A 15,709-nucleotide genomic window follows, 5' to 3' on the forward strand; every position below is an offset into this window, starting at 1 on the left:
TTCGGCAGTCCTTTGTGAAATGGCGCCGAATCACATATCTTTAATGTTTTCTTATATAGGTATCATTGTCCTTATAAAGTGTAGCCAAATTATTTATATGGTTATCAATTGTACAGTATAACTGCTTATAGCAAAATCAGGGCCTGATTCAGATCCGGTTGCAAGCGCTGAGCGCTCGCAACCGGGTCGATGGTGGCCCACAGCGCATGCGCACGACGGAGCCAGCTCTGTTGTGCGCATGCGCGAGACCTGGCTAGTGAAGGGCACTCCGTCGCTCCAGGTCTCGCAACAAAGGGGGCGAGCTGTCGATCTTGAGTGACAGCTCGCCCCCTTTGGTGGGCGGGCCTGGGGGATGGCTGCTCAAACGGAGGTGTTCCCATGAGAACGCCTGTCGTTTGGAGGCGGCCCCACTGACATCACGAGTGATGTCAGTGGAGAGATTCTGGCTCTGTTAGAGCCGAAATCTCTCTGGGGCTTGCGGCCACGAGACCCTACCACAAGGGTCTCATCGCAAGCCCGATGGTCGCGATGGTCTTGACCATCGCGACCATCATCATGGCCGTTTGCTGTAGCTGTGGGTGGTCACTCACAGCTATGTGAGCGGCCAAGAGACCGTTCTGAAAAAAAAAAACTCGGCCCTGATTCAGAGCGAGCGCTCTGTCAGAGCGACCGGGTCTGAATCAGGCCCTCTGTGTGTAAGTAAATGGAAGGAGACTGTGGAGGTTGGGTAGAATTGCATGTATGGATGTTTTTTTTGTTTTGCTTAAAATACTGTACACATTTTGGCCCAGGCCCTCAGAAGAGATTGTTTAGAGATTCAGTTGCATCTTTCAGTCATATATGTTTCAATCGCATTTATTAACAGACATTTATATACTACACACGTATTATGCAGTACTTTATTTAGTCATTCAAATCAGTCCCTGCCCCTGTGGAGCTTACACTATATGGGGTATATTCAATCACTTGCAAGTTTTTGCTGGGAAACTTACCACAGCCATCGTGGTCATTTTTTCATTAACACGGGTATGTAAGCTCTCAATTTATTCGCTATCATATTGAAAAAAAAATTGGCATAGAAATATTTCCAGCAAAAAACCCTGTTAAAAATTTTTTTTCAAAGTGCAAATCAGCTTGTACACCAAACACAAATTGGGTAACAGTTTAGATGTTATTTACTGTCCCAAAGGCAAAAATTAGCTTTAAAAATGTTTAAAATGGCTGATGTGTGCATTTTTTTAATAAATGTTTAAAGACATGATAACAATCAAACTTTTTTCATTTAATTAAAGACAAATAAAATGAAAAAGTTGAAACTGGGGTAATTTGAGGTCACTCAATTAAAAATTTTAACCAAAAAATGCTATTTTTTTGTTTAAATAAACAATTTAGTTAAATTTGGGGTGCATAAAAAACAAATAAGTTGATTTTGGGGTAATTTGTGGTCACCCTTGTTTTCCACCCAAAGTAGGACATGTAAATATGGAACCAATTAGGCTAACTGAAAACTTCCAATTGTCTATTTAATCAACGGGGTCCTATGGGTTCTGAAACCAGTCCTGACTTGTAAACATTGAAATAGGGATTTCTCCCAACTTTGAACCTGCTCCTGACATGCGAGAAAAAAAATCTGTGGTAATTTTCTATTGTAATTACCGCAGGTGAAATACTGAATAGCAAATACCTTGCACCTGCGGGCAGAAACCAGGGACATGAGATTTTAAAAAAATGTGCGGCCAATTGAATATGCCTCTATGGGGGAGTTGTATTATAGATGTATCAAACATTCTAAAGAGAAATTGCCATACCAACCTATCAGCTTGTAGCTATTATTTATGAAGTACTATAATATAATAGCAAGAAGCTGATTGGTTGCAATGGGCAACTTCTCCACCTCTCCTCTTTAGAAAGTTTGATACTGTACATCTCACCTTATATACCTTACCACGTATATACACACACATACATCCACTAATGTCAGTTTTTTCTCAGTATGTTTTCTGTATGTTTCAGCACCTACTCCAATCTCACATCTGTCCAGTTCAGTAAGAGCATGTAGACCCTACTGAGGGCTATGCAGATTTGGACAAAAGCCTAAATACCCCTGTTCCCAGGCATACCTGTTGCACCTAGCATAGTGTAAGTGCAAGTGCACACTGATAATGATGACTGGTAGCAACCCAGACGTACACAAAGAGGGTGGGTGCATGCATGCATAAGGTCAATATACAGATATTTTCCATGCGTGCAGCCTGGGAGCAAGATACACATTATTTACAGTACTAACATCTCTGCATCAGCTCCTTCAGCTCAACAGCACTCATTTTTCGATATGCAAAATGATGACAATGCGCTTCCATCCAACTCTAAAATGATCCCTTTGTGTTGATGGCCTTGTAATGCTACAATATTCAGGGGTGAATTCAATTCCGCCCAATAACATAACGGTGGTGAAGAAGGGAGGTAGCCTTGGGCTTTATCGCCCGAGGCAATTCAATTAACCTTTCTTTTTCAACCAATAGCTCTGTTCATGAACGTAAACTGAACATGTTAACGGGCATTAACATGGGTTAATTGCCGTTAACACACGGGATCTGTGATAAGTTCACGGACCTATGTGTTAACTGTCAGTTATCTTCTGAAAACGGCAGTTAATGGCGATTTCTTTTCGGGTCTCGGGAGACCCGAAAAGAAATCCCCGAACAGTGGGGCTAATTGAATATGGGGCAGCGATCAATTAGCGCCCATTTAGTTAACGGAGCTAATTGAATACTGCCCTTACTGTAATTGCATAATCTTTTTTGAGTGCTATATATTTTCTCTAGTCACCTACTCCTAAAATCAAATGTAGAGAATTTTCATTACTAAGATAAAGTGACTGCTTTATTAAATAGGCCTAATAATATATATTATTATTTCAAAACATTTGATTGTGGAGAAAGTCTGCTCCAGACCAATCATATAAAACCTGCAATCTTCCATTATTGAGCAAAGAATCCAAAAAAGAAATGTCAAGTTAAAAAAGTCCATTGTCGCAGGTTGCTTATATGTAAATTGTAAACAATCTTGATCTGTACAAGTGGTTGTTTAATACCCCACGGATGTTTCCCTACAAGCTTCTTGTATCCCAGTGAGCCAAGCGTACAACAAGTCTTCTATGCCATGCTGTAAAGTTCCAGCAAGCTTGCAGCTGCATGCATTCGATAAAAAATCCCAAAAGGAAGACAGATGTTGGTAATTATGGCCCATATCGTGAAACCGAAAAAATTTACTTCTAAGCCATTGTCAAATCGGATCCGAGCTCCGAAGGCTGGCATAATCCAGAACTGTGGGAAAGAAATAAAAATAGAATAACATAGCAATATGGACAATGATTGCTGCAAAAATTGTAGATTTCAATCTCAGGATGGTTATCCAATTAGCCACGGTGTTTACCCCGCAGCTAATTTTGCGCTGCCCTTTTCAATTGCATGCTAATCCCCAGAGACAGGATTTTTTCTCGCAGCCTGAGGAGCTGCAAAGGTCAAATCTGCACTAAAATGCACGGGAAAAACTATTGATTTGGCACTTTATGCAGAATCAATGGGTTAGCACAAGTTAACCCATGGTTTACTCCACGGGGAAAAAGCAAATTAATTGAATAGCTTTTCACCATGCCACACGATCAGTTATTTGCGGGTATTTGAATTCCCCCTTAAGTTTAATGAGTAATTAACAACATATGTGACTTATTGGCAGTAAATGAAGTAAATATAATCAAAGGCGTATTAAGAGAGGAGGGGGCCCATGTCCACTCACTGTCTGGGGCCCCTCCTCTCTCCTTGGCTGCAGTCAGCGAACTGACAGCAGCGGTAGACTATGGGCACTAGAGTGTCCCCGGAGTGTACTGCTCATGTGCAAAATGCTGGGAAAATGGCAGCGGTGGCCATTTTCCATGTGTTTTCTGTAGCGCTACTCCATGGGACTTGGGAAAGGTAAGTATAAAAAAAAGTAGGGGTGCAGGGTGTACGCTGCGGGCCCCCCATGGCCCCAGGGGCCCGTGTGCACCGCACACTCTGCACCCATTATAGAAATGCCCCTGACTATAATATAACACTAGAACTTGCTTGGCATACATATACTGTATATTGTAGTGCTTTTTATTTTTGCTATCAATAAAGGCTTCTCAACAGTGACCCCGTAACTTACAATAAGATATTACATCAATTACATTATTTTAGGCCATTTCATTTGAATCATGTAGTGAAAGTTATTGTTTTGAAAGAAAAATGTCTTCTGTGCGGAGAATGCTTTTACTACAAGCCCATTCAGTGAAACATGTAGGCATTATTTATTCTGCACAAATAATAGTTACTGAGATATTTTCATCTACTGTATGTACTGTATATATGGAGATCTGACATGTTCATTTACTAGTACGTGTGGAAACCAGGACCAGATCACTCAATCTACCACTTGTGTGCATTATTCTGAGGATTCTATGTTGGGGGGCAACTTAAAATTGTTCCGGCACCCAAAAGCCCCCCTCACCTACCCACCCTTCCCCTCTCCTTTGCTTCCCTCCCATCCTTCCTTCTCTCTCCCTGTTTCTTACCTGAGTGGGTGCCACAGGTGGTCAGGGGCTGTGCTTTATAGCAATAGGCTGCACGGCCCCTGCACCACACGAAGGAGAAGGAAGTGTAATGCCTGCAGCTCCTTTCTAATGTTTGGGGGGGGGGAAGCTGGCCACTCCCTTGCCCCCCCCATTCCAACACCCATTCTCTGAGGCACTCTATTCTGAGTAGGGCCCCAAATATGCAGATGTGGAGTGGTCTAGGTAGCGAAGATAATAGGAGCCGGCCCTGGACTAATGGCCAATCCCTTGGGATCAGCCTCCAATGAGCTATAATCTTCCCAAAACCATCCCTCCCCTCCTGTTTCCCATCCTTGACCTCTTTTAATTAATTATGTGATGGTTTGGACTAAAATAAATTGGTGACGCAGCTGTAACCATCAATCTTTGATGGCCCCCTCCTCAACCCTGGCGCTCTTCTCAGACCAAATGTAATACACAAACAGGTGCAAAAGGCGCTTATTTTAACTTATCGTCTAATAATAATCTAGAGGAGATCCTCCTATTGATGGCAACTGATGTTATCTCAATAAGACGAGTTCTTCTTTTATCAACTTGTAGGCTATAGGAGATCTATTTCCCCCATCACAAATTATCCTCCAAATAATAAAGTGGATTACCCAGAGAAATAGAAGGAGAGATTTCCAGTAGTGTAACACTTTTTTATTAAAAGAAGTAACATAAAATCACATTATTAAGAAAAAGGTAGACTCCTACCAGATGTTTAGGTCTACAAAGTATACCTTGAAAAAGATACTTATTGAAACGCGTTGGTGAAGAGGAGAACTACTGGTCCCTGCCTGGCTTTGTGGACATCTGCTCCTGGGGATGCATGGTTTTGATTTTAAACTGATTTATATCTACTTGCCTTTGTAGACCTAAACATCTGATTTTCCTATTAATGTGATTTTATGTTACTTCTTGTAATAAAATAGTGTTACACTATTGGGCAGCTTTACACTTCTGGAAGTCTCTCCTTCTATTTCTGAGGGTAATCCACATTATTACTTGGAGGACAATTTGTGATAGTAAGGGCAGCTTTGTGTAATTGCTACTGAGGCAGACCTGCACACTGATGCCTGTCAGTAGCCTTTTGTCATGTGTGTAATAATTAGTTTATTACTACACTCTGTAATGCAGGCAGCCGAAGTTACCTAATACGAATACAGTATTGGAATACATTTGATCTCTAATTTTTAGGACCTTTATACGGGATGTAGTAATGAGACCTCCAGTCTCAATCCCGACACTGTAATCCCGGCAAGGGATTTAACATAGGTGTCGAAATACCGACGCCTATGTTAATCTCGACGTCGGAACGCTGAGAGGACGCCCTCTGCCGGGGGTGAGTATACACTTTTATACTGTACCTTGAATTATATAAATGCATAGATTTATTACAAAGGGTCTTTAAGTGTTTTTTTTTTCCCAGATTGTGTAGTTCTATCATTTTTGTTTAAGGTGAAGATTGAGAGATTCATCTAAACTGCAATTTAAATTCCTTTGTTATTATTTATACAATTTAAACATTTAAAACATTATAAAGGTTTAGATGTTGTTTAGTAAATATTTTTTTATCTGAATTTAAATTAACATTGCAAAACCAGCCATACAATACATGCCTTTTATTTACATTAATTACACAGTAGCTGAAATTGTAGTAGAAACTGTAGTAGTATTTGTTTTGATTTATTCTAAGAGTTGCAGTTCTAATTCATGAAGTCTCAACTAATAAACTGATGTGAGTTTTAACTGTTTAACTTTTGTATGGATGAAATACATTTGTTACTGATTGTTTCCTATGAAGATGTGTTCTATTTGGCTAATTCTTGTTTGTTGCTTGTTTCATAAAGTGTGGACATTATTTCTGTTCTCCAGTTGGAGATTCTTCATTTGGAAAAGAATGGTTAGAGGCTTCTGCTGCATGGAGGACACATATATAAAACACGTTAGCACTAAGTGTGATATACGAAAATCTATTATCTGCTCTGCCTGTGCAACTGTCCATTATGAATTATTTAGTTTTGTTGAATCTTTTGTCAAAAGCCAGATGGCTATTTAAAAGATTGGATATGGGAGAGATCTTTTCTTTATGTCCTGTGGAGGAAATAACTTGTACAAGGAAATTCTCGTTACAATAATTGGACATCACTTACAGATTATGTGCTGGATTCAGAGATGTACACAATGTCTATACTGCACACAAAAGGATGATTTTTCCGGCTGCACTGCACTTGCTTCCCGATGGCTATTGGTTATTGGTCTAAAATGCAGATTGATAATGCATGCATAGAGATGTGATATCAGCAGGCGTTTCAGGAAGGTAACAAGGAGGTGACTAGACAGAAGCGGACATGACGTACTGATTGTGCAATGATGGTGCATCTTAATACGTGATGCGATGGAATACCACTGCTGCCATTGGGTATCTCAGCAGGCTGAGAATCGATCATGGCATTTGCATAAAGACGCAGAAGCTTTTAGGTAAAAAGATGCAGTAGCTGCTTTCAGGGCCGTAGCTAGGGTAGTGCAGCCGGTGCCATCGCACAGGGCACCACAGATCAGGGGGCGCTGTTTGGGCCTGTCTAATTTCTGTTTATTATCATTCTCACTTGTAGCTTCCTCTTATTTCATCCCCAGCATCTCCTGGCCTCTCCTATCTCTTCCCTGGCCCTTCCCCAAGAAGCCATGGCCCTTTTTTGGGTGCATTATGTCCCTTTGAAAAATGAGGGGGGCGCCAATGCTCTTTCTGACACAGGGCGCCAAAAAGTCTAGTTACGGCTCAGGCGGCTTTAATATCCCTCATGTGCCCCCTATACCTTGGTATCCGACTATCTGAAATTTGTAGGGTTGGATACCATATTACAAGAGCAATTCAAGATTGCTCAGGTGCAGGGACAACTGCTATGAAAAGCAACTGTCTCTTTGATCCCTGACACTGGCAGTTACATCACTAATTAACTAATTAAATAACTATTTTCACTTACATTAAAGGATGATGTATAACTCATTAATTGTAATTTCTCTGCACATCTACTAAAACAAAGCAATTTTCGGGGTCATAGTTATTATCTTTATTGCTATATCAGTGTTATTACTGGTAATGCATAACCTAATATTGGTAGTTACCAGTAATACTATAATACTAGTTGTATTCATAGAGGGTGCCTGAGGACTGCAGCACATGCACACTGATATGATCCCGGTTTCTATCACTAGCAAGCTGCTTTACATTGGATGAAAGCAAATCACAGCTGAAGCTCATTGATTGTGCCTATAATTATGTGATCTTATGATTTTTTTGCTACTTTCATTTATGCACAAAATGATTATTCCTGTTTAATTACATAGCTGTTTTTTTTTATTTAAATAGTTAAATTGTTTTCGATATCAAAACAAATGTTAATGATTTTTCTTGTGCTTATGACATTGTAACTGATGTACACCTGACATTTGGGGCATATTGTCCCACTGAGCACATCATGTTAAGTTATGCATTTTTTTTAGCTTTTTGTTTTGGAAACATCAATACTGTAGTGTCTATAAGAGTAAATAATTTAAGAACATTAAAAGAAAGATAGAATATTAAATAAAAAGAAAAACAAGTGTGGAAAACACAGTTTAAATACAGTGTTTTCGGTGTAAAGAAAAACAAATTAACTTTTGCTATTATATTTATATACAATACAAGAAAGCGCTAAGTGATATAAATGTTAATAATATGAATAGTGAATAATAGTGTAACCATAAAACAAATAAAGCTATGTTTGTAACCATAAAATTATGGTTAGAAAAAATTGCTTTATTTGTTTTATGGTTACACATTTTAACCATTGCATTGCCGCATATTTACTGTTCTAGGTGTGTTTTGCTTGTAATCCTTGTTTAAAATGCTGATATTTTATTACTGATAGGTGTCTTTTTCATTAATTAAATGTATTGATTTAACCCATTACTAAAACTAAGAGCATGTGTGTGGCCATTTTAAAAGTTAAAGGGCCACCTGTTGTGGTCTACGAAATGTTTTAAGCTGAATATCACAATGACATTAAACTACTATTTATGGGGTATCACTAAATGCCTATCAAAGAACAAATAATATCAAACAAACATTCAAAAAATAGTCCGAATAGAAGAAGAGGAAGATGAGGCATCACAAATTTACTATTAAATGAAAATAAATGGCATTCCCCATGATACAATTACGGTGCTTCATTAAGATCTATTGACTAAAATGTTATATATTCATATAATTTTTTTAAATTAAATTTACCTTTGTATTTTATTGAACTGACTGATGCTATCTCCTCTTCCATTTAGATTTCTGTTATGTTTAGTTTTAAAACGTATTTTACTACAGGGTGCTTCACTTGCTACTAACCCCAAAGTTTTTCTTATAACATTTAAAGTAATTGACATAATTTAATGAAATTTGCCATAAACCAGTGACAGGGCCGGATTTACTGCTAGGCAACCTAGGCAGCCCCCTAGGGCCCTACGGGTCCCAAGGGGCCCGTAGTTGGGCCCCTCCGGTAATCCGGCCCTGGAGAGAACCTGCAGTGCTGCTCTGTGTTTTGAGCGCACCAGCCGAGGACGAAGGCCCGGCGACATAGTGGTCCGCCCCGAGGTTCAGAGGGGCCCCAAGGGGCCGTGGCTGTAAAATTTTATATACAACACATAGATGCTGCGATGTTCGTCCGGGCCGGCGCGACGCAAACGGACAAATAAACAATGAAGCTGAACCCCATACCCGGCAAGAGAGCACTGCGCATGCGCTATACTAATGAAGGACGCTGTTACGTCATTACGTATGACGGTGCACCCGCACTGTCCTGGCTTTCTATCCCTGCCTCCCGAGTCTCTCCATGCTGCAGCAGCAGCCTCCTATGAAGAGCTGGAGGTTGCAATCACACTCCGCTCCAGTGACATTGGGACATTGGCTGCAGGCACCCTCCCCAGCTTCCCAGCATAGAGGAAGCCACAGCATTGTAACAAGACTTGTGGTCAGTGAATTTTTAACTTATTTTAATTTAATACCTGTTTTAATGAAATCCATATATATATGTGTATATATATATATATATATATATATGTCTCTCTTTCTCTCTCTCTCTCTCTCTATATATATACACACATATATATATACACACAGTATTATATATATATATATATATGCACATATACACACATTATATATATATATATATATATATATATATATATATATATATACCTACACGCATGCACATATATATACACACACATATATACACACATACACATACATATATATATATATATGTGTGTGTATATATATATGTGCGTGTGTGTAGGTATATATATAATGTGTGTGTGTGTACACACGTACATGTACACATACATGTGCATATATATATATATATATATATATATATATGTAATACTGTGTGAGTATATATATATATATATATATATATATATATATATATATGTGTGTGTGTGTATATATATATATATACAGGTGAAAATAATGGCGACACTGAGTCTTTAGAAAAACAATACTATGATATATATATATATATATATCAAAGGTTACTGGCACTGATACTTGATCCAAGCTAACTGGTTGCTTGCTGAGGTGCTCACCCTGGGGAAATGTACCCCTCCACATATGCAAACAAGAAAAAGGCGGCACACCCAGACTGAAAAAAAACACAATAATAGCCGTTTGTGTGTGTATGTGTGTATATATATATATATATATATATATATATATATATATATATATATACATATATACATACTGTCTGAGAGGAGGCCACCTGAGCAATGTTAGCCACTACACAGTACACAGTGTTAGTGCCAAAGAACATATGGTGGTGGCATTACCCTCTGGGACGAGGAGCTTAGTACATAAAGAAAATGCGGTACTACCCCCGTTTCTGGGGTTTTTCGGCATTTTACCATTTAGTACATCCTGGGCCAATGTGTGACGTTTGGCACTCTGCAAAAGAAACAGTATGCCGGGCTTCCCTCCGGAATACAAATTCCGACAGCGGCAGGCCGACACAGCTGAAAATACAGATCGTCCCCAGGTATGAACTAACCTAACCCCCCTAACCCTAACCCTCCTTAGGGGTGCCTAACCCTAACCTTCCCTCCCCCTGCCTAACCTTAAACCCCCCTCTAAGTGCCCCGGGGAGGTGCCTAACCCTAAATCCCCCCGGGAGCCCTAAACCTAACCCGCCCCCCCTCGCGGCTGTCCGCAGCGGCGCCCGGCATCACTTCGATCGGGATGCCGGACGCCGGTCCCCCGGAGTCGGTAAAATGAGCGGTGTCTACATCTAGATGCCGGTCATTTCACCCTCGGCAGGATATGACAGTCGGGAAGCCGGCTGTCAGCATAATGTCAGCCGACTTCCCGATTGCATACCTTCCCTCCTACTTTAGTAGATGTATATAGGTATCCTGTAGATAGAAAGAAGCATCACTCCACATACTTTTAAATTAGTGTAAATCTGTACCCTGAGGAAAAGACCCATAGAGGTCTTGAAATATCGGTAACTATTAATACATATTTAATCTATTTTAAAAGTTTGTGGAGTGCAGCCTCTTCCTTTCTACAGGATACCTATATGCTGTATATAATATTAATATTCAACAAATAATTGTACCATAATTCTCTCTCTAGTGATTGATGACACTATGATATTCATTTTAGACTTTAGGGCCCCCCGGCCTTAAGTGCCCCAGGCCCCCCAAAGTCTTAATGCAGCTCTGAGTCTGATAGCAGCAGCACGGGGAGGAGAAGGCAAGGTGGCAGGCCTGGGCCGGCCCGGCTCTATCATTATGTGTAGAACGCCGGAGAGTAACTCACTTGGACCCCCTCTCCCTGCGTATTCAGGAGGCTTGGCCCTGCTCAGTTATGAGACATGATGTCATCACGTCACATCACAATTATACCATCTGGGAGGCAGAGGATGAGCCACTTGAGGAGCCATGCAGGTCCGCGGCACAAATACAAGTGTTCCTGGCAGATACGTTTGGCGTGGGGATGGGAGAAAGGTGCTGTGAGGAGATGGGAGTGGGGTCTGTGCTGTGAGGGCAGAGGAGGGGTCCGTGCTGTGAGGGCAAAGGGAGGGTCTGTTCTGTGTGGGCAGAGGGGGGGGATCTGTGCTGAGAGGGGTCTGTGCTGAAAGGGCAGAGTGGGGATCTGTGCTGAGAGGGGCGATCTGTGCTGTGAGGGGAGAGGGGATCTGTGCTGTGAGGGAGAGGGGGTTTGTGCTGAGAGGGGAGAGCGGTCTGTGCTGTGAGTAGAGAGGGGTGCTCAGAGGTAAAAGGGGTCTGTGCTGTGAGTAGAGAGGGGTGCTGTGAAAGGAGAGGGGTGCTGAGAGGGGTTTGTGCGTGAGGGGAGAGGGTCTGTGCTGAGTGGGTTCTGTGCTGTGAGGTGACAGGGCTTTTGTGCTGTGAGGGGAGAGGGGTTCTGTGCTGTGAGACAGGAAGTGAATGGGGTAGTATGTGGTTCTGTTAGGGGGCAGTACGTGGTGCTGTGAGGTGGCAGTGAAGGGGGTAGCATGTGGTTCTGTGAGGGGGCAGTGAAGGGGGTAGTATGTGGTGCTGTGAGGTGGGCAGTAACTGGGTCAGTGTGTGCATCAGGGGCAGAAGTATGGGAGACAATGGAGGCGCCTTCCGCCGGGTGCCTGCACTGAAGGGGCACCTCCTCCATCACCCACAATATATTCAGCCCACTTGGGGCTGTAAATATGGGGAATAGGGGGGCACTAAATGATAACTTTCCTCTGGGCGTCTGGGATAAACTTACGCCACTGGTGTGCATTGGGGGGGTCGATGTGCTATGGGGGGAAACAAGTGAGTTGGGATGAAGGTCAGTGTGCTGAATGAGTGATCGCTGTGAGCTGGCAGTGAGTCAGTGTGATATGGAATAAACTGGCAGTTAGAGCTATAGATGGGGCAATCAGTGGTGCCAAACTCTGAAAAGCTTAGCAAAAATTAAGTGTATTTATACATACATAGCCGACGTTTCAAGGCGGTGGCGCACCAGGGTGTTATACAGCAGCATGAATTTGGAATGAAAGTGTAGTGCAATGGATTGTTTGGGGGAGGGGGGGCCCAAAACCGATATCTTGCCTAGGGCCCCATGAGGTCTAAATCCGGCTCTGACCAGTTGCGCATCTAGGGGGGTCGAGCAAGGCATGTGCCCTGGGTGCTGTAGGACCTGGTGGCGTGGAGGGGTGCACCATCCACCATCCAGGGCTTTGCAATCCATGGCACTACACACTAAAACAAACACTCCACCGTCATCGGCGGTGTGTTTATGTTAGCACTGCAGCCAATAAGAGTCACCCAGGGCCGGAGCCGGGCTGGAACTTTACTGGAGGCACTGTATAAGGGACACTACTGGGGGCACTGTATAATGGGTACTACTGGGGGCTGTACTGGGGGCACTGTATAAGGGGCACTACTACTGGGGGCACTGTATAAGGGGCACTACTGGGGCATTGTATAATGGGCACCTCTGGAGGCTCTACTGGGGGCACTACTGTAGGCACTGCATAAGGGGCACTACTACTGGGGGCACTGTATAAGGGGCACTACTGGGGCATTGTATAAAGGGCACCTCTGGAGGCTCTACTGGGGGCACAGTATAAAGGGCACTACTGGGGGCATTGCATAAGGGGCACTGCTACTGGGGGAATTACATAAGGGGAACTGCTACTGTGGACATTGCATAAGGGGCACTACTACAGTAGGCATTGCATGAGGGACAAAACTTCTAGGGGCATTGCATAAGGGGCACTACTACTGGGGGCATTAAGGTGCATATGGAATGGAAAGGAATGTTCCCAGAGTGACGAGAAATGGTGGTGTGTTATGTTGACACGCCCCATTTTTCAGTGACCATGCCCCTTATGGCATATGGCCCCGCCCACTTTTCCAGAGCGTGCTGCACATAGTTGGGGGGGGCCTCCATTTTTCGTCTTGCCCTGGGCTAGAAGTGCCCTAGTTACGCCACTGACACAAACATTCCTTGGTCTATGAGAAACATGAGGAAGTCATAGCAAGTGTTGAAAGTGTTCTCTCCATTAGCATCCTCACTTTCAGTTGGTGTGGCTCCCCTATTTGAAGTTTGGAGTGCGCTGCTGACTAGGGTGGTGAACAGTTGGCCTTCACTTTGCGCATGCGTAATAGCTGGCATGGATGCTACTGTCGAACACTTTCAACACTTGCTATGACTTCCTCATGTTTCTCATAGACCAAGGTATGTCTGTGTCACTAAATTACATTAATTACTTTAAAAGTTTTAAGTAAAACTTTGGGGCCAATAGCGAGTGAAACACCCTGTATAACAAATCATTGACATCACATATCATGCTGTGTGCAACCAACGCTTACATCTGTGGTTGAGCGGTGGTCAGAGGGAAGTCAATGAAAGATACTTCAGTGAATATGAGTAAATGGAGCATGCATGCAGCATCTGAAAGAAGCTACTAAATTGCCACTGCTCCTCATCACTGGTGCAACTGGAAGTGTGTCTGGGGTATTTGGAACTTATGTTCCTCCCCCATACATTTTTGCATGCATTGCCTGGAGTTAAATAGCTCTGTTGTCTTTGTTTTTAACAGCAATTACAATAAGTTGACATATACATAAGTATAGTGTATATAAGTTCCGATATACAATACAGACTGTACTGATACATTTAATACTTACTATTATATTGCAGAGGAAAAGAAACAAATAAACATCTTTCATTGTTTTTCTTTTCTTGAGATGACTTTTGATATTTTTAGTCAGGGTTGCTCTCCTTGACAGTCTACGTTTTGCATTCTTAGGGGGAGCTGTAAGGGAGTGTACACTGTCCATCTCTTGCACAATGATTTGCTTCATGGCTTCATGCTGTCTTACAGGCTTTGGGGTACTTGGACTGTCATGTGAAATGTGTAAGGTATTAGGTGGAAGACGGTGTAGACCTTCAACGATAAAAACATTTTGAAGAGAGTGCTGAATAATCATCAGAATAGAATAGGAAAGTGTTAAACCACACAGGAGGCTGAAGGGTTGGCTAGATACCATGGCTATAACAGAGTAATAGGAGATTCCATACTGGCCTAATGTTGCTCCAAGCAGTAGAGCCACATCTAGTGAACGGCTCGGGTTCTTCTGTTTGTCCATATTTCTCTTATCCAGTCTGAAGATGACAATCCCAACTACATTTGCCAGACACATGAGTGCAAGGCTAACCACATGGAAGAAGTAGAAGTCTGTCAGTGAGAGCCACTGCTTGAAACTGTTTTCTCTACCAATTTCATACAGGATAAACATCACAAGGCCAATAATCAGAACAGAGAGTCCAGATGTAAGCCCCAGAAGGGGGACATGTTGGTGAACTCCTGGTCCAAATCCATGGTGGTGAGAAGCATTTTCATCAATCTGACGCCCTACGTTCTTCCACATAATATAAATCATTGCTGCAGCAAAGAGATTGTACTCAATGTTAAAGGGGTACAAGTAAGTATACACATTTGTGTCCAATTTACATGTATTCATGCACCCACATTGTTTCTTATTTTCGATTTCCTCTGTGGAGAAAAAGAATGTGTTCTTATTAGAAAAAGTCAGCTTTCCCTGGTTAGGAGTTACACAATGTTAATCATTTTCTGACATTGCACTTAGTTAAATAAAATATCTATGAACAGTAGCAACCAAACAGCAATAATCTTTAATCGGTATTATTTTGCAAGTTAGACAATTAAAGCAAGTTTCTCATTGGTTGCATTGGCCTAAAGTAAAGTGAACACCCAAATGCAATGTTAGTAGTTCTACTGCTTGGTGACGTACGAGGGCTGGCTGAAAAGTAATGAGACTGCCTCTGTTTTTCTGTCCCATAGGTAGATGTGACGTTGCTATGCTTGTTATTGTGAAGCTCAAACATTGATGTGTCTGAACCTGCGGTTTGACTGCCGTAGTCTGTGAGATTACATTAGAGATGTGTGATTGAATATTGTGTTTAACTTGGAAAAAGCGGAAATGAAACTCATGAAATGTTACAGCAAGCATACGGTGGAGAAACAATTAGCCGTGCTGCAGTATTTCAGT

At 42.0% G+C, this 15,709-nt stretch overlaps 1 protein-coding gene across 1 annotated transcript in view; it reads right to left on the minus strand.

Annotated features, from left to right (window-relative positions):
* Window positions 1-3,155: 3,155 nt before the first annotated feature.
* Window positions 3,156-15,709, minus strand: part of LOC148511842 (proton channel OTOP2-like) — a 45,367-nt gene continuing 32,813 nt past the window's right edge. The window contains exons 5-6 of the mRNA XM_088482702.1: window positions 14,324-15,192; window positions 3,156-3,326 (exon numbers count right to left, since the gene is read on the minus strand). Of these exons, the coding sequence (XP_088338828.1) occupies window positions 3,156-3,326; window positions 14,324-15,192 (1,040 nt within the window). The remainder of the gene's footprint in view (window positions 3,327-14,323; window positions 15,193-15,709) is intronic.

This window comes from Taudactylus pleione, unplaced genomic scaffold (genome assembly GCF_031769625.1).
Source record: "Taudactylus pleione unplaced genomic scaffold, aTauple2 ptg000290l, whole genome shotgun sequence".
NCBI lineage: Eukaryota > Metazoa > Chordata > Amphibia > Anura > Myobatrachidae > Taudactylus > Taudactylus pleione.